The sequence below is a fragment of the Myxine glutinosa genome, chromosome 8 (genome assembly GCF_964187855.1).
Source record: "Myxine glutinosa chromosome 8, kmMyxGlut1.1, whole genome shotgun sequence".
NCBI lineage: Eukaryota > Metazoa > Chordata > Myxini > Myxiniformes > Myxinidae > Myxine > Myxine glutinosa.
This window is the reverse complement of record NC_136268.1, coordinates 8,155,000-8,177,470: the sequence shown is the minus strand read 5'-3', so window position 1 is coordinate 8,177,470 and position 22,471 is coordinate 8,155,000. Positions and strand designations below refer to the sequence as shown.

The 22,471-nt window shown below is 42.9% G+C and overlaps 1 protein-coding gene across 2 annotated transcripts in view; it reads left to right on the top strand.

Moving 5' to 3' along the window:
• The window catches only part of LOC137432235 (uncharacterized), a 41,296-nt gene extending 20,119 nt beyond the window's left edge, over nt 1-21,177 (top strand). The window contains exons 7-11 of one of the 2 annotated variants that reach the window (XM_068123983.2): nt 9,344-9,626; nt 10,369-10,519; nt 10,758-10,898; nt 18,568-18,703; nt 20,362-21,177. In XM_068123983.2, the coding sequence (XP_067980084.1) occupies nt 9,344-9,626; nt 10,369-10,519; nt 10,758-10,898; nt 18,568-18,703; nt 20,362-20,657 (1,007 nt within the window). In that variant the 3' untranslated portion in view covers nt 20,658-21,177. The remainder of the gene's footprint in view (nt 1-9,343; nt 9,627-10,368; nt 10,520-10,757; nt 10,899-18,567; nt 18,704-20,361) is intronic. The other variant, XM_068123984.2, reaches the window with a different exon arrangement.
• The last annotated feature ends 1,294 nt before the right edge of the window (nt 21,178-22,471 follow it).

Here is a 22,471-nt window from a genome sequence, read left to right as displayed (position 1 = left end):
TAGTTGGGTTTATGATGTTCGTTTATAGCTGGTTTATAATGACCGTTTATAGCTGGTTTATGATGACCGTTTATAGCTGGGTTTATGATGTTCGTTTATAGCTGGTTTATGATGATCGTTTATAGCTGGTTTATGATGACCGTTTATAGTTGGGTTTATGATGTTCGTTTATAGCTGGTTTATGATGTTCGTTTATAGCTGGTTTATGATGATCGTTTATAGCTGGGTTTATGATGTTCGTTTATAGCTGGTTTGTGATGACCGTTTATAGCTGGGTTTATGATGTCCGTTTATAGCTGGTTTATAATGACCGTTTATAGCTGGTTTATGATGACCGTTTATAGTTGGGTTTATGATGTCCGTTTATAGCTGGTTTATGATGATCGTTTATAGCTGGGTTTATGATGTCCGTTTATAGCTGGTTTATGATGACCGTTTATAGTTGGGTTTATGATGTTCGTTTATAGCTGGTTTATGATGATCGTTTATAGCTGGTTTATAATGACCGTTTATAGCTGGTTTATGATGACCGTTTATAGCTGGGTTTATGATGACCGTTTATAGTTGGGTTTATGATGTTCGTTTATAGCTGGTTTATGATGACCGTTTATAGTTGGGTTTATGATGTTCGTTTATAGCTGGTTTGTGATGACCGTTTATAGCTGGGTTTATAATGATCGTTTATAGCTGGTTTATGATGACCGTTTATAGTTGGGTTTATGATGTTCGTTTATAGCTGGTTTGTGATGACCGTTTATAGCTGGGTTTATAATGATCGTTTATAGCTGGTTTATGATGTTCGTTTATAGCTGGTTTGTGATGACCGTTTATAGCTGGGTTTATGATGACCGTTTATAGTTGGGTTTATGATGTTCGTTTATAGCTGGTTTGTGATGACCGTTTATAGCTGGGTTTATGATGACCGTTTATAGTTGGGTTTATGATGTTCGTTTATAGCTGGTTTGTGATGACCGTTTATAGCTGGGTTTATAATGATCGTTTATAGCTGGTTTATGATGATCGTTTATAGTTGGGTTCATAATGATCGTTTATAGCTGGGTTTATGATGATCGTTTATAGTTGGGTTCATAATGATCGTTTATAGCTGGTTTATGATGACCGTTTATAGTTGGGTTCATAATGATCGTTTATAGCTGGTTTATGATGATCGTTTATAGTTGGGTTTATGATGATCGTTTATAGTTGGGTTCATAATGATCGTTTATAGCTGGTTTATGATGATCGTTTATAGTTGGGTTTATGATGTTCGTTTATAGTTGGGTTCATAATGATCGTTTATAGCTGGTTTATGATGATCGTTTATAGCTGGGTTTATGATGATCGTTTATAGTTGGGTTCATAATGATCGTTTATAGCTGGTTTATGATGATCGTTTATAGTTGGGTTTATGATGTTCGTTTATAGTTGGGTTCATAATGATCGTTTATAGCTGGGTTTATGATGTTCGTTTATAGCTGGTTTGTGATGACCGTTTATAGCTGGGTTTATAATGACCGTTTATAGCTGGTTTATGATGATCGTTTATAGCTGGGTTTATAATGACCGTTTATAGCTGGTTTATGATGATCGTTTATAGCTGGGTTTATAATGACCGTTTATAGCTGGTTTATGATGATCGTTTATAGCTGGGTTTATAATGACCGTTTATAGCTGGTTTATGATGATCGTTTATAGCTGGTTTATGATGTCCGTTTATAGCTGGTTTTATGATGACCGTTTATAGCTGGGTTTATAATGACCGTTTATAGCTGGTTTATAATGACCGTTTATAGCTGGGTTTATGATGTCCGTTTATAGCTGGGTTTATGATGACCGTTTATAGCTGGGTTCATAATGACCGTTTATAGCTGGGTTTATGATGACCGTTTATAGCTGGTTTTATGATGACCGTTTATAGCTGGGTTTATAATGACCGTTTATAGCTGGTTTATAATGACCGTTTATAGCTGGGTTTATGATGACCGTTTATAGCTGGGTTTATGATGACCGTTTATAGCTGGGTTTATGATGACCGTTTATAGCTGGGTTTATGATGACCGTTTATAGCTGGTTTATGATGACCGTTTATAGCTGGGTTTATGATGATCGTTTATAGCTGGTTTTTGATGATCGTTTATAGCTGGTTTATGATGTTCGTTTATAGCTGGGTTTATGATGACCATTTATAGCTGGGTTTATAATGACCGTTTATAGCTGGTTTATAATGATCGTTTATAGCTGGTTTATGATGACCGTTTATAGTTGGGTTTATGATGTTCGTTTATAGCTGGTTTATGATGATCGTTTATAGCTGGGTTTATGATGACCATTTATAGCTGGGTTTATGATGTCCGTTTATAGCTGGTTTATAATGACCGTTTATAGCTGGGTTTATAATGACCGTTTATAGCTGGTTTATGATGATCGTTTATAGCTGGGTTTATAATGACCGTTTATAGTTGGGTTTATGATGACCGTTTATAGCTGGGTTTATGATGACCGTTTATAGCGGGGTTTATGATGTCCGTTTATAGTTGGGTTTATGATGACCGTTTATAGCGGGGTTTATGATGACCGTTTATAGCGGGGTTTATGATGTCCGTTTATAGCGGGGTTTATGATGACCGTTTATAGCTGGGTTTAAGATGTCCGTTTATAGTTGGGTTTATGATGTCCGTTTATAGCTGGGTTTATGATGTCCGTTTATAGCGGGGTTTATGATGACCGTTTATAGCTGGGTTTATGATGTCCGTTTATAGCTGGTTTATAATGACCGTTTATAGCTGGGTTTATGATGTCCGTTTATAGCTGGTTTATAATGACCGTTTATAGCTGGGTTTATGATGTCCGTTTATAGCTGGGTTTAAGATGTCCGTTTATAGCTGGGTTTATGATGACCGTTTATAGCTGGGTTTATGATGTCCGTTTATAGCTGGTTTTATAATGACCGTTTATAGCTGGGTTTATGATGTCCGTTTATAGCTGGTTTATAATGACCGTTTATAGCTGGGTTTATGATGTCCGTTTATAGCTGGGTTTAAGATGTCCGTTTATAGCTGGGTTTATGATGACCGTTTATAGCTGGGTTTATGATGACCGTTTATAGCTGGGTTTATGATGTCCGTTTATAGCTGGTTTTATGATGACCGTTTTTAGCTGGGTTTATAATGACCGTTTATAGCTGGTTTATAATGACCGTTTATAGCTGGGTTTATGATGTCCGTTTATAGTTGGGTTTATGATGACCGTTTATAGCGGGGTTTATGATGACCGTTTATAGCTGGGTTTAAGATGTCCGTTTATAGTTGGGTTTATGATGACCGTTTATAGCTGGGTTTAAGATGTCCGTTTATAGTTGGGTTTATGATGACCGTTTATAGTTGGGTTTATGATGTCCGTTTATAGCGGGGTTTATGATGTCCGTTTATAGTTGGGTTTATGATGTCCGTTTATAGCGGGGTTTATGATGTCCGTTTATAGCTGGGTTTATGATGTCCGTTTATAGCTGGGTTTAAGATGTCCGTTTATAGCTGGGTTTAAGATGTCCGTTTATAGTTGGGTTTATGATGACCGTTTATAGTTGGGTTTATGATGTCCGTTTATAGTTGGGTTTATAATGACCGTTTATAGCTGGGTTTATGATGTCCGTTTATAGCTGGGTTTATGATGACCGTTTATAGCGGGGTTTATGATGACCGTTTATAGCTGGGTTTATAATGACCGTTTATAGCTGGTTTATAATGACCGTTTATAGCTGGGTTTATGATGTCCGTTTATAGCTGGTTTATAATGACCGTTTATAGCTGGGTTTATGATGTCCGTTTATAGCTGGGTTTATGATGACCGTTTATAGCTGGGTTTATGATGACCGTTTATAGCTGGGTTTATGATGTCCGTTTATAGCTGGTTTTATGATGACCGTTTATAGCTGGGTTTATAATGACCGTTTATAGCTGGTTTATAATGACCGTTTATAGCTGGGTTTATGATGTCCGTTTATAGTTGGGTTTATGATGACCGTTTATAGCTGGGTTTATGATGACCGTTTATAGCTGGGTTTATGATGACCGTTTATAGCGGGGTTTATGATGTCCGTTTATAGTTGGGTTTATGATGACCGTTTATAGCGGGGTTTATGATGACCGTTTATAGCGGGGTTTATGATGTCCGTTTATAGTGGGGTTTATGATGACCGTTTATAGCTGGGTTTAAGATGTCCGTTTATAGTTGGGTTTATGATGACCGTTTATAGCTGGGTTTATGATGACCGTTTATAGCTGGGTTTAAGATGTCCGTTTATAGTTGGGTTTATGATGACCGTTTATAGCTGGGTTTATGATGGCCGTTTATAGCGGGGTTTATGATGACCGTTTATAGCTGGGTTTAAGATGTCCGTTTATAGTTGGGTTTATGATGTCCGTTTATAGCGGGGTTTATGATGTCCGTTTATAGTTGGGTTTATGATGTCCGTTTATAGCGGGGTTTATGATGTCCGTTTATAGTTGGGTTTATGATGTCCGTTTATAGCGGGGTTTATGATGTCCGTTTATAGCGGGGTTTATGATGACCGTTTATAGCGGGGTTTATGATGTCCGTTTATAGCTGGGTTTATGATGACCGTTTATAGCTGGGTTTATGATGACCGTTTATAGCTGGGTTTATGATGACCGTTTATAGTTGGGTTTATGATGACCGTTTATAGTTGGGTTTATGATGACCGTTTATAGCTGGGTTTATGATGACCGTTTATAGTTGGGTTTATGATGACCGTTTATAGTTGGGTTTATGATGACCGTTTATAGCTGGGTTTATGATGACCGTTTATAGCTGGGTTTATGATGACCGTTTATAGCTGGGTTTATGATGACCGTTTATAGTTGGGTTTATGATGTCCGTTTATAGCGGGGTTTATGATGACCGTTTATAGCTGGGTTTATGATGACCGTTTATAGCTGGGTTTATGATGACCGTTTATAGCTGGGTTTATGATGACCGTTTATAGCTGGGTTTATGATGACCGTTTATAGCTGGGTTTATGATGACCGTTTATAGCTGGGTTTATGATGACCGTTTATAGCTGGGTTTATGATGACCGTTTATAGCTGGGTTTATGATGACCGTTTATAGTTGGGTTTATGATGACCGTTTATAGTTGGGTTTATGATGACCGTTTATAGCTGGGTTTATGATGACCGTTTATAGTTGGGTTTATGATGACCGTTTATAGTTGGGTTTATGATGACCGTTTATAGCTGGGTTTATGATGACCGTTTATAGCTGGGTCGGGATTCGAACCCAGGCTAGACAGCTTGGAGACGTGTGCATACGTCTGTCTAGGTCATCTTGCCACAATCCCGCCAGTTTTTGATAATCATTGAGTAGTTGGCTGAAGTGGTGAAGGACAGTCTACATACTATGTACACAAGAAAGGGCAGAATTCTGACTGAGTTTATGATCGAGGAACAACTTGATTTCAATTTGATGTTACATTTTGAATAGAAATCGGAAAACGAACCTGTAGTTTGGCAATACTTTGTCTCTGAATTTGTCCCGATCACGCATGCGCATGGAGGACTGGAGGAGTGATGAAACTATTTTCCTCTGTCTGCCTCTGGTCGTCACACAGAATTTAAAATCATTCCAAACAGGAAACTTCCGGCTTTACGGACATCATAAATGACACAAACAGGCATGAATAACTCAGGTAACATGTTCAACCAGAATGGCACTCGTTGGAGCGCACACCTCCACCTGGCTGAACGGTTTACATTTTGTATCCCACTGATAGGCCGGATGTGGATTCGGGCCTGAGCTAAAATGTAATCGCCTCGTTCTCGTCACCGAACAGACTCCTCCACTCGGTTTTGTAATGATGCATCCACAAATCTGAGATATCGCGCTATATATCGGTTGTGGTCACATCTCCCAATGGTGAAGAATCACACTTTCTAAATCTGTCCCTTTAGCAATGTTTGTACAAAATATTACATCATTTTACGTCATCACGACCAATCAAATTTGCCATTCATAGACCCCACCCAAGTGCTTGTTTTTTCAATACTGTGTGGGGTAAAGTGTTCTATGAACTCTAAAAAATTTGCACACATTCTTTGAATTGATGTCATTCCCCTTCCCCTCCTTCCCATTCTTCCCCTAATGGATTTTTTTTTTTTTTTTTTGTATACAAGATTGAGGCTCGTGAAAGAGCTAACATGTCATCCAATAATAATTGGATGTAATCCAATAACACCTTAGTCTAAATACAGATGTGCGGTGAAGGGTAAGGGGTTGGTTGGTGGGGGGGAGAGTGACACCAAATCAAAATCCAAACAAACAGGACAGAGCCTGTAATATTGCGGAGCTTGGGTGGAGTATATCGATTATAGTAGATCTGAGAACCAGTGCGAACGCGTTCACTCACTCACTCTCACTCACTCACTGACTGACTCACAACATTGTCACAATAAGCTTTTGGTGTTCCTTCGGGAATGTGCACAGGCTAATGAGTCACCCAATACCACATCCTTGTACCATATATGATGAAGAATACAATGGTAATGGCTCGTATGGAGTAAAGGTTAACCTGGCTCGACATTATTCATTGATGTACATCTGAACTCCATAATATAATCCAAAGGTGTGCTCACCCTTTACCTGTAAGGACTCCGATTAATTCGGAATTTTTACTTACAGTGGGTGTACATGGACATGTGTTATGGATTCGTAACTTCCGCTGTTGTGGTTTTCACCCACTTGACATATTTCTGATATTATGTACTATTATTATTCTCAAAAGGTTTATTATTCATGAACAGTTATCTAAAGTTAAAAAGGCTAACTTTAAATGATACCGGAAACCGAACCGGAAGACGACAAGAGAGAAGAGGAAGAGGCGTGGCGAGCAAAGTGGGAGAAGACGCGTGACGTCGAGGCTCCATAGCGAGCGTGGTCTACCGAAAGTCGCGAGGGAATTTTGAGTTCCTTGAAAGGACATCTGGCGATAGGAATTATCGCTGGAATTGAGAAATCTGCGTCAGGTTTGGGCGCTGAGATTTCGACGAATCCTCGCCTAGTCGCATCGACTCAAGTAAGAGCCGTCGGCCATTTTGAACCTTGCGCTTCGGACACCTACAAAGGTTTTGCTTCGCGTCAGCTTTACCCCCAACATCCTACCGTCTGTCGGGGATGTGTGTGTGCGACCGCTTCGTCTCCAATTACGTTGCAGTTTGCTGATTGAGCGGTGAAGGTGCTCCTCTGGAGGGCGCCTTTGTACAGTTTCGGCGGGGCGATTGCCATTGCCATCTGTACGCATTTCAGATCTCGACTGGAGAGCGAGATTCGGGCTTCGACTGGATATCGTTCTAGCGACCGCTGGAGCGAATCACCTTCGCCTTGGAAAAGGTTATTGAGACATTGAGGAGTGTCCCTTTCACTCGCTGGGAGCGCAGTGAGTTATCTGACTTTAGTGGATGGTACCATCCTAAGCGATAAGGTATATAGAGTGCACTCTTAATTGCCATTTGTTGTACTGTTATTCTTGTGTGTGATTTTTAATACAATATCTGTTCATTTATAATCATTGGTGTGGTTTCACTATTAATTTCTAACACAGAATAACATATTTTTCTGCCGGGGCTCCTCTCGGGGTTCGGAGGTTTACAGAGACCAGGAGATCGTTGAGGAACCCGTAACACATGAGCATCGCCATATTACGTCCTCACAGTGGGTGTACATACAGTGGGTTTACATGGACATGAGCATCGCCATATTACGTCCCAAAATTCAACTTGTGTAATATGTCTCTTAGTGCCGGATTAAGCCTCGGCTGGCCCTAAGGCACATTTTGAAATTTTAGAGAATGGCCTGAACAATTTAAATTAGATCTCGGGCTCATGGAAATGGACCCCAGACAAAAGATGAACTGAATCATGAACAAAATATTTAATACAAAAAAAGACAAATATTTAATGTGAAAAGAAAGAAACTACTGAATATTTGCAAAAATTGAGATACATATATTACCCTGGCAGGGACAGAAATTAGAAATAATTTGTTTAAAATAATAAAAATTGACGAAAACTGCTTGTCCATTTTTGTGGCCCGAATTTTTGGCTGGCCCTAAAGGGCCTATCTCATTGGCGGAGACGTCGCCGCGACTGCCGCGACTGCAACTCGGGCAACTCGGGCAACTCGGGAGACCAAAAAATGGCTTGCGCTCTCACCAAGGCGACGCCAGGGCGACGTCTACGCCAGGGCGATGATATTCATCACTACTCCTTTCGCTACATTTTTTACATATTTTTGCATGTATTTATTTTAATGCAATTAAATATAAATTCAATGCAATTTAAATATACACTCACATGTAGGTAGGGGCTTCTTGATCTCCTCGAAGATGTTCTGCATATCAACAAGGAAGGTTTCAACCACTGCTTTTCTTGTATTGGTTATCTTTGTATCTTGCATACGATTTATCGTAAAATTCCGGATGATCCTCCCAGAAGTCAGCCATTGCCTCTTGATGCCCATCTTTCCAATCATATTGTTTTCTAGTCGGATCGCCGCTGGAACCATGTTCCTCATCTTCTCTAGCATCAACTGCTGCCTCAGCATCCACAAACTGCGCTGAAGCTGCTACAACTGCTTCATCCTCCTTCTTCTTGCCCTTCCGGCCCCCACTGCCCTTGGGTGGCATGGTGGAAGGACAGTACTACTCTGGAGTTGGAGCTGTCCCCTGGCAAGACAAGATGGTGGGGCCTCTTCCAAGGCAGTACAAGGAGCAGCAGCAGTAGCAGGAACAAGTACCAAATGATGAAGACCTCGACCGAATCCTGTACCTGACTTGGACCAGGAGTGAAGGCGTCTCGATGATGCCAGCACGCGCTCAGTCATGTGGTCTCTAAAGTGGGCGGCGTCGGGCAGCGTCGCGGAGACGTCGTCGCATCGTCGCCGCAACATCTCCTCAGTCTCCTTGGTCTCCCCAGTCGCGGACAAAATTAGTCTCCGCGACGTCCAAAAAAATCGAACATGTTTGAATTTCCCGCGACTTCCCGGAGACCCGGCTAGTCTCCAGGAGACGTCGCGGAGACGTCTCCGCAACCAGCGGAGACTCGAGTCGCCACCAGGTCGCCACCTAGTCTCCAGGCCAATGAGATAGGCCCTTAAGGCACATGCCTTGTCTGCCTAATGGTTAATCCGGCAATGTGTCTCTATGTTGTTAACCCTCTCTTGTGGAACATATGCGGTGCTGCACGAACACCTTTTGGGGATAACCATGGTGATGTGAAATGTATGCCGGGTAATGTATTTGAGGAGGTGTGCGTTGACTCGAGTCCGTTTGCAGTTCCTCATGACGCTTCACCCGTGGAGAGGGAATCGACGGCTCTGCAGAAAACACTAAAATCGATGAAGAAGAACAATAACAAAAAGAAACCTCATCCATCTCGGCGGACTTCGTCTCAGCCTGCCGGTGCTTCCCCCAAACCTGGCCTGGTTCCAGTGGTTGCGGAGGTTGAGCAAGGGCAGTCTGCAGGAGCACGAGAACCTGAATCACCTGTCCCAGGGGAAACGACGCCTACCTGTCCATCGAATGATTTGATTGGTTGTGAGAGCAAGGCCAATTACATGTGAGGTTTATCTCGTTTCTTATACATTTTTATTGCTTGTGAATTGGAAAAAATGGTTTTGATGTTTTCGTTGTAACTGGTGAAGTAAAACGACAACTTTATAATGCTTCAGAGATCACGTGTCATATCACATGATCAACCCAAGTTGCTACAGTTCAAGGTGGTGCTGCATCTTTGGAGGGCGTACCTTTCCTTGTAAAGACCAAGCTATGTGGACTAGAATTACCAACATTAAACAATGATTAGCATAACCCAATATTGACACAACTGTAGGGGGGTCTAAAACTACTGTAGGGTGGGTCTAAAACGACTGTAGGGGGTCTAAAACTACTGTAGGGTGGGTCTAAAACGACTGTAGGGGGTCTAAAACTACTGTAGGGGGTCTAAAACTACTGTAGGGGGTCTAAAACTACTGTAGGGTGGGTCTATAACTACTGTAGGGGGTCTAAAACTACTGTAGGGGGTCTAAAACTACTGTAGGGGTCTAAAACTACTGTAGGGGGTCTAAAACTACTGTAGGGGGGTCTAAAACTAATGTAGGGGGGGGTCTAAAACTACTGTAGGGTGGGTCTAAAACGACTGTAGGGGGTCTAAAACCACTGTAGGGGGGTCTAAAACTAATGTAGGGGGGGGGGGTCTAAAACTACTGTAGGGGGGTCTAAAACTACCTTTGGGAGTCTAAAACTACTGTTTTTTTTTTTTTTTTTTGATCAACTGCATTGTTACCTGCCTTTACTTCAAGGTTGAATACCAGAGTGGAAGACTGTGATGGAGAGGTCGCAAAGGAGCAATTTTGTAAAATTCTGGGTCTTTGTCGAATGGTCACGACCAATTCCGAGGGACAACCTGAATCGAAGCGACGGTGCATCTGCCTTCCACATGAGGCACCTCAGGTTTGTTGTGCATTCGCAAAACGTCACGTGCTTCACACAGCCAATCGTTGCCCACCGTGTGAAATTTCACCGACTCATTCACGTCGCTCAGCAATTATGACTCTATGTCACATCGTGACCCAAAGGCTAACCTGTCATCCATTTTGTTTTGTACAAGATGCCCCCTCTAAAGGGGCTTCCACAAGGGGGCATAAGAGTGATGCCATTTCTTCTTTCTTTATACCTACCCACCTGTTAGTCCACAAAAGTTCCGCAGAAAGAACGTCCTCGTCCATGGGTTCCAAATGCTGCTGCAAATCAAAAGGCAATTGTTCAACACGTTCTAATGAAAGACTCGGCATACATGAACGATACATCATGCACAACCAACCACGAAAACGTGAGATCATTTCTTATTTTTTATTTAGAACAAATGGAATATTCCACGGTGCTAATAAATCTCAATATTGCATAATTTCCATGAACACTTGTTACCTGCGCCACCGAAGATGGATGCAGGTTGTTTTCACCTGTGTGTGTTTGTCTGTCTGCCTTTGAACAATATATCTCAAAAGGTTGAGGCTGGATTCGGACGAAATTTGGGGGACAGGTTGGGTGTGTGACGAGGACGAATTGATTCGATTTTGATGAAGATCCGAATCCAGATCCAGATACGAAAATTTTTCAGTGATTCTTCACCATTGAGCGATGCGGACAAAAACGATATATAACATCATATTTCAAAACGTTGTGGACGATTGATGACGAAACTAGGTGGATGAGTTGGTTCGGTTTTTTTTTTTTTTTTTTTTTTGTATACTGAATCGAGGCTCGTGAAAGAGCTAACATTTATTTCACAAACAAATCAACCAAACAAACAAAATATACAAAAAGAGGGAGCGGAAGACAAGATGGGGAGAGAAGGGGAAGCACACACACAACATCCAAGAGCAGGGAGAAGTGTGGGAGGGAGAGGGCTTGGGGCAGGAGGCGTGGGAAGGGGAGGGGGGGGGGGGGGGAGAGGTATAAAACACAAGCGGACCGAAATTAGCGGGGGTAGAAAAGATTTTTTTATTGTATACTGAATCGAGGCTCGTGAAAGAGCTAACATTTATTTCACAAACAAATCAGCCACACAAACAAAATATATAAAAAGAGGGAGCGGAAGACAAGATGGGGAGAGAAGGGGAAGCACACAACCACAACATTTGAGAGCAGGGAGAAGTGTGCGAGGGAGAGGGCTTGGGGGCAGGAGGCGTGGGAAGGGGAGGGGGGGGGGGGGGAGAGGTATAAAACACAAGCGGACCGAAATTAGCGGGGGTAGAAAAGATTTTTTTATTGTATACTGAATCGAGGCTCGTGAAAGAGCTAACATTTATTTCACAAACAAATCAGCCACACAAACAAAATATACAAAAAGAGGGAGCGGAAGACAAGATGGGGAGAGAAGGGGAAGCACACAACCACAACATTTGAGAGCAGGGAGAAGTGTGGGAGGGAGAGGGCTTGGGGGCAGGAGTTGGTTCGGTGACGAGAACAAGCCGATTCGATTTTGCTTCAGGTCCGAATCCAGATCCGGCCTATCATTGGGATACAATACGTAAACTGTTTAGCCTGGCGGAGGTACGCTCTCTACCGGATAACATTATATATTTAATCTATTTCTAAAATACAATTTCTAACCTGCACTTGTCTGACAGGATGGTGCAGAGGTAGTGCACTTAGCTTTCAACTGCCCAGTCTGGGTTTCAATGCCCGACCCGGTTATAAACTGGGGCGTTGGTGCTTCGCAGGTGTGGTATTGCATGACTGTCACTCAGATTGTCAGTGTGCTGTCTGCTAGCATTAGTCGGCAGACCTTAAAGATCACATGGCGTCTATCATGAAGAGTAGGTGAGTTATCACTATCACCCTGAACAAATGACAAATTGCTGCCGAACGTCAGGCCTGGCCACCCAGTTCGTGGAAGACTTGGGCCATATTTTTAAAAATCTTACCAGGTAGTGGCAGTGTAGCTTGGAGGTGTGTGCACTCCCCTTTGAGCTGTCAAGCTGGGGTGGAAATCCCAGATTGGCTATAAACTGTCATCTTGGTGATTCATCAATGTGTGCCAACCTCGGAAGGACGTTAAACCGGGCGGCCCCTCTGCTGGCATTACTTAGTAGATGTTAAAGATCTTCGTGAAGAGTAGGTAAGTTATTGCGAACACCCTGAACAAATTAAAATTCCTGCCCTGCATGCAGGTAGCGAGTGGCCTGGTCTTCCTGGGGGTTCCTTGACACCAGGTTACACCACCTGCTATCTCAGTGTGGTTGCTGTCTGGGCAGCAGCTTCTACCCTATAAATTGACAAGGTGGTTTGCATATTTTATGTCAACAGCCTTCTTCAAATTCGAGGGGCAACCGAGACCAACGACAGCACCAACCGCAGCAGTGGTATTTGTAAACCGCATCACTTTTCAAAAATGCTTTGCACAACCATTTTACCGATGCTAGTGCAAGTGACGTCATTCTTGTATAGTGGTATCAAAAATGTCCGAGACCAAAATATTGGGTTACTAGTGAATGGGAAACGCAGTTATTGAGCCGAAAACCCGCTTGCTAGCCTGGTGTTGGTGGCCGGCTTGAGATCTTAGGGTCCTGAATTTGAGCCTCTGTAGTGCCATTGAAATAACACCAGGTGGGGTAACTCAGCCTGTCATCCTTCTAAGGTTGGCAAAATGAGCACCAGCTAACTGGTAACAGGGGGCACTGTGCCTTCAGAAAATATGGCACATCCAGCACATCCGTGCCTTCAGAAAATATGGCACATCCAGCACATCCGTGCCTTCAGAAAATATGGCACATCCAGCACATCCGTGCCTTCAGAAAATATGGCACATCCAGCAAATCCGTGCCTTCAGAAAATATGGCGCATCCAGCACATCCGTGCCTTCAGAAAATATGGCACATCCAGCACATCCGTGCCTTCAGAAAATATGGCGCATCCAGCAAATCCGTGCCTTCAGAAAATATGGCACATCCAGCACATCCGTGCCTTCAGAAAATATGGCACATCCAGCAAATCCGTGCCTTCAGAAAATATGGCACATCCAGCACATCCGTGCCTTCAGAAAATATGGCACATCCAGCAAATCCGTGCCTACAGAAAATATGGCACATCCAGCACATCCGTGCCTTCAGAAAATATGGCGCATCCAGCACATCCGTGCCTTCAGAAAATATGGCACATCCAGCAAATCCGTGCCTTCAGAAAATATGGCGCATCCAGCACATTCGTGCCTTCAGAAAATATGGCACATCCAGCAAATCCGTGCCTTCAGAAAATATGGCACATCCAGCACATCCGTGCCTTCAGAAAATATGGCACATCCAGCACATCCGTGCCTTCAGAAAATATGGCGCATCCAGCACATCCGTGCCTTCAGAAAATATGGCGCATCCAGCACATCCGTGCCTTCAGAAAATATGGCACATCCAGCAAATCCGTACCTTCAGAAAATATGGCACAACCAGCAAATCCGTGCCTTCCGAAAATATGGCACAACCAGCAAATCCGTACCTTCAGAAAATATGGCACATCCAGCACATCCGTGCCTTCAGAAAATATGGCGCATCCAGCAAATCAGTGCCTTCAGAAAATATGGCGCATCCAGCACATCCGTGCCTTCAGAAAATATGGCGCATCCAGCACATCCGTGCCTTCAGAAAATATGGCGCATCCAGCACATCCGTGCCTTCAGAAAATATGGCGCATCCAGCACATCCATGCCTTCAGAAAATATGGCACATCCAGCAAATCCGTACCTTCAGAAAATATGGCACAACCAGCAAATCCGTGCCTTCCGAAAATATGGCACATCCAGCACATCCGTGCCTTCCGAAAATATGGCGCATCCAGCACATCCGTGCCTTCAGAAAATATGGCACATCCAGCACATCCGTGCCTTCCGAAAATATGGCACATCCAGCACATCCGTGCCTTCCGAAAATATGGCGCATCCAGCACATCCGTGCCTTCAGAAAATATGGCACATCCAGCACATCCGTGCCTTCAGAAAATATGGCGCATCCAGCACATCCGTGCCTTCAGAAAATATGGCGCATCCAGCACATCCGTGCCTTCAGAAAATATGGCGCATCCAGCACATCCGTGCCTTCAGAAAATATGGCACATCCAGCAAATCCGTACCTTCAGAAAATATGGCACAACCAGCAAATCCGTGCCTTCCGAAAATATGGCACAACCAGCAAATCCGTACCTTCAGAAAATATGGCGCATCCAGCACATCCGTGCCTTCAGAAAATATGGCACATCCAGCAAATCCGTACCTTCAGAAAATATGGCACAACCAGCAAATCCGTGCCTTCCGAAAATATGGCACAACCAGCAAATCCGTGCCTTCAGAAAATATGGCGCATCCAGCACATCCGTGCCTTCAGAAAATATGGCGCATCCAGCAAATCCGTACCTTCAGAAAATATGGCACAACCAGCAAATCCGTGCCTTCAGAAAATATGGCGCATCCAGCACATCCGTACCTTCAGAAAATATGGCGCATCCAGCACATCCGTACCTTCAGAAAATATGGCGCATCCAGCACATCCGTGCCTTCAGAAAATATGGCGCATCCAGCAAATCCGTACCTTCAGAAAATATGGCACAACCAGCAAATCCGTGCCTTCCGAAAATATGGCACAACCAGCAAATCCGTACCTTCAGAAAATATGGCGCATCCAGCACATCCGTGCCTTCAGAAAATATGGCACATCCAGCAAAGCCGTGCCTTCAGAAAATATGGCACATCCAGCAAATCCGTGCCTTCAGAAAATATGGCGCATCCAGCAAATCCGTACCTTCAGAAAATATGGCGCATCCAGCACATCCGTACCTTCAGAAAATATGGCGCATCCAGCACATCCGTGCCTTCAGAAAATATGGCGCATCCAGCAAATCCGTACCTTCAGAAAATATGGCACAACCAGCAAATCCGTGCCTTCCGAAAATATGGCACAACCAGCAAATCCGTACCTTCAGAAAATATGGCGCATCCAGCACATCCGTGCCTTCAGAAAATATGGCACATCCAGCAAAGCCGTGCCTTCAGAAAATATGGCACATCCAGCAAAGCCGTGCCTTCAGAAAATATGGCACATCCAGCAAATCCGTGCCTTCAGAAAATATGGCGCATCCAGCACATCCGTGCCTTCAGAAAATATGGCGCATCCAGCACATCCGTGCCTTCAGAAAATATGGCGCATCCAGCACATCCGTGCCTTCAGAAAATATGGCGCATCCAGCACATCCGTGCCTTCAGAAAATATGGCAGCTAAGCAGCCACAAGGTGCATACAAACCACCACGGCTTGTTGAAATATATGGGGAATACAGAAACATGTCTCATACAGGATTCGGGGCAATATAATGTGTTTATACAATGTGTTTGTGTGTTTTGTTTGATTAATGCAATGTGTTTATTACACTGAAAACACCCGCTCGCTTAGGGAGCATTGGTCCCTAAATCGTCCCCCTTCCCCCTCCCCCCCAATCCCCCCCACCCGCACTCCTCCTTTGAGGGATTTGGTGGAGGGCCAGGAGAATTGTGCTGATGAGCTGTGGGCAAAATTTGCTATAGGTCCGGCCAGCCCTGTTTTTTTTTTCACATACATACATACATACATACATACATACATACATACATACATACATACATACATACATACATACACACACACACATACATACACACACACATACATACATACACATATATACATACATACATACACATATATACATACACATATATACATACATACATGCATACATACATACATACATGCACACATACATGCACACATACATGCACACATACATACATACATGCATACATACATGCACACATACATGCACACATACATGCACACATACACACACACATACACACACATATATACATACATACATACATACATGCATACATACATGCACACATACATGTACACATACATGCACACATACACACACACATACATACACACACACATACATACATACACATATATACATGCATACATACATACATGCACACATACATGCACACATACATGCACACATACATGCATAGATACGTACATGCATAGACACATACATGCATAGACACATACATGCATAGACACATACATGCATACATACATGCATAGACACATACATGCACACATACATGCTTTGACACATACATGCACACGTACATGCATACACATATACATATATACATACATACATGCACACATACAGTCACGTGAAAAAGTAAGTACACCCCATGTAAAGTTTGACTTTTTCAACATATTTCAACATACAGCGATTTGATCTTCATTTCAACAATATTGATAGATAAAGGTGATATAATATAACAAATATCATGAAACATTTACATTTTGTAGTCCATTGTATAATTTAAATAAACATAAATGCAAATTTCGCATGTGGAAAAAGTAAATACACCCCAACATTTATCACTACTTCTAATACCTAAAATTAGAATCAGGTGCACCAGCTCAGGTGCAAATGATTAGAACATCGTTAGAGAGGATCTTGGAGGAACTTGTCTTATTTAAAGCTCAGACATTTAGTTTGGTTTGCTCTTTGTTGTTGAAGTGTGCGGCGTCACCATGCCTAGATCAAAAGAGCTCTCTGAGGCCTTCAGAAAGAAGGTTATAGATGCCTACGAGTCTGGGAAGGGATTTAAAAAGATCTCGAAACGATTTGAAATCAATCATTCGACTGTCCGGAAGATCATCTACAAGTGGAGAAGATTCCAAACAACTGCCAACTTGTTCAGGCCAGGCCGCCCCAGCAAGTTCAGCCCGAGAGCAGACCGCAAGATGCTGAAAGAAGTCTCTAAGAACCCCAGAATGTCATCACGGGACCGACAGGTAGCTCTTGCCACTGTTGATGTCAAAGTGCACGAGTCTACCATTAGAAAGAGGCTGCACAAATTTGATCTACATGGGAGGTGTGCCAGCAGGAAACCTTTGCTGTCCAGAAAGAACATCAGGGCAAGACTAAAGTTTGCCAATGAACACCGAGGCAAAGACCAGCACTTCTGGAACAATGTGCTCTGGACAGATGAGTCAAAGGGAGAGCTATTTGGCCACAGTACCAGAAGACATGTTTGGCGAAAACCAAAAACAGCATTTGACCACAAGAACCTGATACCAACTGTAAAGCATGGTGGTGGAAATATTATGGTTTGGGGCAGCTTTGCTGCATCAGGGCCTGGGCAGCTCACCATCATAGAATCCACTATGAATACTTCATTGTACCAGAGGGTGCTTGAGGATAATGTGAGGCCATCTGTCGGAAAGTTTAAGCTCAACCGAAGGTGGACCTTGCAACATGACAATGACCCTAAACATACCAGTAAATCCACCAAGGAATGGCTGAAAAGAAAGAAATGGAGGGTTCTGGAATGGCCAAATCAAAGCCCGGATCTAAATCCCATCGAGATGTTGCGGGGGGATTTGAAACGAGCTGTGCATGCAAGAAACCCCTCAAACATCGCACAGCTGAAAGAATTCTGCATGGAGAAGTGGGCAAAAAATTCTCCCAGTCGATGTCAGAGACTGGTAGACAGTTATAAGAAACGCCTACTTGAGGTTGTTTCTGCCAAAGGGGGCAATACCCCCTATTAGAGCCAAGGGTGTACTTACTTTTTCCACATGCGAAATTTGCATTTATGTTTATTTAAATTATACAATGGACTACAAAATGTAAATGTTTCATGATATTATATCACCTTTATCTATCAATATTGTTGAAATGAAGATCAAATAGCTGTATGTTGAAAAAGTCAAAACTTTACATGGGGTGTAATTGCTTTTTCACGTGACTGTACAGTGTACATGCATAGACACATACATGCACACATACATGCATAGACATGTACATGCATACATACAACTCAGGTGGGTTAAACATACTGCTACGTTTGTTCATGTAATATATAGATAGCCTTTAATTAACCTCCAAAGTAATTTGTGGTTTTTAAGTGATGTTGTCCTCACACAGGTTACGCGACCCGTCATATGGGTACCTATCATGCCTAGAGGTGAAGTTCCGGGTCATGACGTCCGACCTGCTTACTCCTGCTGTGCCACGCTTCCTCGAGTGCAACAAGGATCACGTCAAGGCCGTATATGCCCAGGTAAATGGATGGCCTATAAATTCCAGTCATTGATCAGTAATTCCTTGATCTGATGTATCATTGTCCTTGACCAATGTCTTCGCACTGGTAGTCACAGTAGTAATTTGGGACCAGCCATTATTGGTCCACTGTTTTTTTTAAACCGTGAAGTCACTTCAATATTTGGCTATGTCCGTCCATCAAAAATGAAGAGGAACCTTCCTAGCCCAACCGTGTTTAATTCTAAAGGTTATTTCTAATGGGCGATTCTAATGGGTGATTCTAAACAACAACAACAACAACATGCATTTTAAGGCCATTTTCCCTGCGAGAGCGGGGGTTAGCCTTGCGGTCCCCATGACAATCTTCTCCATTTTGCCCTATTTTCTGCATCTCCCCTAATTCTAATGGGTAATTTCTGTAATTCTAATGGGTAATTCTAGTGGGTAATTCTAGTGGGTAATTCTAATGGGTAATTCTAAAGGGTAATTCTAATGGGAAATTCTAATGGGTGATTCAAAAGGGTAATTCTAATGGGTGATTCTAAAGGTTAATTCTAAAGGGTGATTCTAAAGGGTAATTCTAAAGGGTAATTCTAAAGGGTGATTCTAAAGGGTGATTCTAAAGGGTAATTCTAAAGGGTAATTCTAAAGGGTAATTCTAAAGGGTAATTCTAATGGGTAATTCTAAAGGGTAATTCTAATGGGTGATTCTAAAGGGTGATTCCAACGGGTGATTCCAACGGGTGATTCCAACGGGTGATTCCAACGGGTGATTCCAACGGGTGATTCCAACGGGTGATTCCAACGGGTGATTCCAACGGGTGATTCCAACGGGTGATTCCAACGGGTGATTCCAACGGGTGATTCCAACGGGTGATTCCAACGGGTGATTCTAACGGGTGATTCTAACGGATGTCCATAATAGATAGTCTTGATACAAGGTCGTGAGAGATGTCCACAAAAACATCTTGTTTGTGATGATGTCATTGGTGGTAAAGACTGATGACATCACCAGTTAAAATACTGGTAGTCATAATCCAGTTCAACACATCCGATTAATATGACATCATCGCTGTGCTTTGCATAGGTTAAAGACTTGTGAAACAACATTCTGAGAATCCAAAAAGTTTTATTTATTGATTTATTTTAAGTTAAAACGCATTTTGTTTTTGTTTTTCTTAGTTGCAATGGAGGCACGGATATCGTCACGTTTGGGCACACACGGCACATTGATTTTATTTACATTTTAGTATGTGTGTTGTTGTTTGGGTGAGGGGAAACGGAGTGACGTAAGAGCAAAATTTATATGGAAGAGTTGAATTTAAATCCATCATTCGGTATCAATGTGCTCCATTGGGAGTGTGCGTGTTCTTGCGCACGCACTGCACTCATTCTTCTCATTGATTGTTTTTCTTACTTCCCTTCCCCTTCCTCATTCCGCAACTTTACTCTTCTCTTCTCTCACACAAACAAGACAAGAAACTGCCTTGGTTGGCTGTCTTCTTCCTACCTGTGCCGTTTTTTCCTTTCGTCACAGCAAATACGGTTGTGCTTAGTTAGTGTTGAGGTCGAGACAGTGCGAGATGGATCGGCAGAATTACCTGTTGTGTTTCCTTGTGAAATGTCATTTTAATTGTTTCTAAAACATTGCAAAATCTCCCGCTTTGAATGTTTCAGAGAGACGTCACAATGACAGATCGACTTCTGACACCTGCACGAGTTCCACAAGTCACCACTACCGGCCACCACCTCCGTTAGGGCCGCTTAATCCCTGCCCGTGTCAGACCGACTCGGCACCTGAGTCGATACCCGGCACCGGTTGGCATGGTGTATTATCGCCATGTGGAGCGGCCGGCCTTTTTGTGTCACCGCAATGGGTGCCCGCACCGTCGGCTCTGTGGATCTTGACTCCGCAGCTGACCCACGTCATGCCATCCTTACCCAAGAGATCTACGGCTGACCGTATGCATTGAGACAGGTATAGTGCGGGCTGGTCACTGCCGGTAATTTGCGTGTTTCTATGACTGTGCAGATGGAATGGCATCCACGGATGACCATGCGAATGCTGTTTCGTTAACGAAGGCTCAGCTGTCTAACCGGTGCATCAATGGTCTCGGTGCAATATGTTATGCAGACCTTTTTTATTCTCACCAATAGGCACGTTTTATTACCTCATCACAGGTAATATTACAGACCCATGTAATCTTGAGTCCCTGTCTAAAGGACCTTTTGCTCGTTAAAAGTCCTACGTGGAAGTTCTTGAGGGGAAGTCATGCTGATATGTGATACATTATTCTCTTTAAAACTTGATCCATACTTGGGAAAACTTTATATATATATATATATATGTATGTATATATTAATGTATTGAAACCTCTATGGACACCTTGTTTGTGTCTGCATGTTATGCCAACTGCATATTACTGCAGCACTCCCTTGCTGGGTTTGCAACCCTGTGAACAATGTTTACTTGATGAAATGTTGGATTAAAACGTTTTTATGCTGAAGTATATGACTTCATTGAAGAAAAAGACTTGTTGGTGATACTTTCATAAACAAGGCCTTGTTGTGAGGTTGTTTTCCCCTCTTCGGGTTTCATCAAAAACTGGTCTTGTGGCAGGATGAGGTTTTGCTTTTCATTCACCGAGGTCCAGTTGTATGTTCGGAAGGCCGCCGTTTGACAATTGCTTGACCAACAGTCAGATGGATAGATACAAAATACAGGCTAAGGAATTCCCTTACTCGAAATACAGAAGTGGGAAGAGGGTTGGTTGGTGGGGATGTGGGGGTGGAGAGTGATACCAAATCTAAAAACAAAAAGAACTAGACAGAGCATATAATGATGCAGAGCTTTGTTGGAGTATATAGATCATAGTAGATCTGAGATCCAGTGCGGACTGACTCACAGCACTGTCGCAATAGCTTTTGGTGGTGCACAGGCTAACAAGTCACCCAATCAGAGAGTACGGTAGTGCTCTCAATGTCGGGATGGCGCGGAAAAAAAATGTCGCTCCCATCTGCTACATACAAAACTAAAGTTGGATTATCTTCTTTAAAAACTCGCTTAGGCTACATATGAGAGCCTACCTGGTCTGTTCAGCTGATTGTAGAGGTCAGGATCACTTTTCAGTTCTCCAGACAATGGAAAAAGCAAAATAAAGCGAAAAAAACCGATATTGCTCAAACCTGGGATTTCATCTTCTTGTTCAAAATCTATATAATAATACCGTAAGGACTCGACTTTGTTATCCCCTTTACGCCGCACCCAGTGACCTGATGCCCACGGCACTAATGGATTTACGATCTACGAACCGCGCTCTTTGTTTATCACGTACACTCGTACAGCCATACTCGAAAAATCTGAATTAGCCGACGTTGGGGCCCAAAAGCATCCGATTAACTGCCGATACGACGCCATCTTACGACGCCATCGTATTGGCGTCTGCTGGGCGAAGGCGAAGCGAGCCGTCCGCTGATTGGACAGTCGAGTGGTGTGAACATGGGTGGTGTGAACCAAATGGTCTTTTTATTCCCTTGAACATTTTAAATTAGGATATATAAGGAAACGTCTTTATCGTCATTTTAATAAAGTTAAATGGAGTGACGTTGCGATACTCGGGGTGCGTTGCATAAATCCCCGTAACTCAGAGAGGTGCAGCAGGTGGCGAGACGTAAGGAAGCTTAAAGATAACGAGCTGAAAACAGACGAACGATATGTCAATCTCTTTCTACACCGAACAGCAATAAAAGTATGAGAGCGGGAAGGCATGGCCTGAGCACTTCGAGC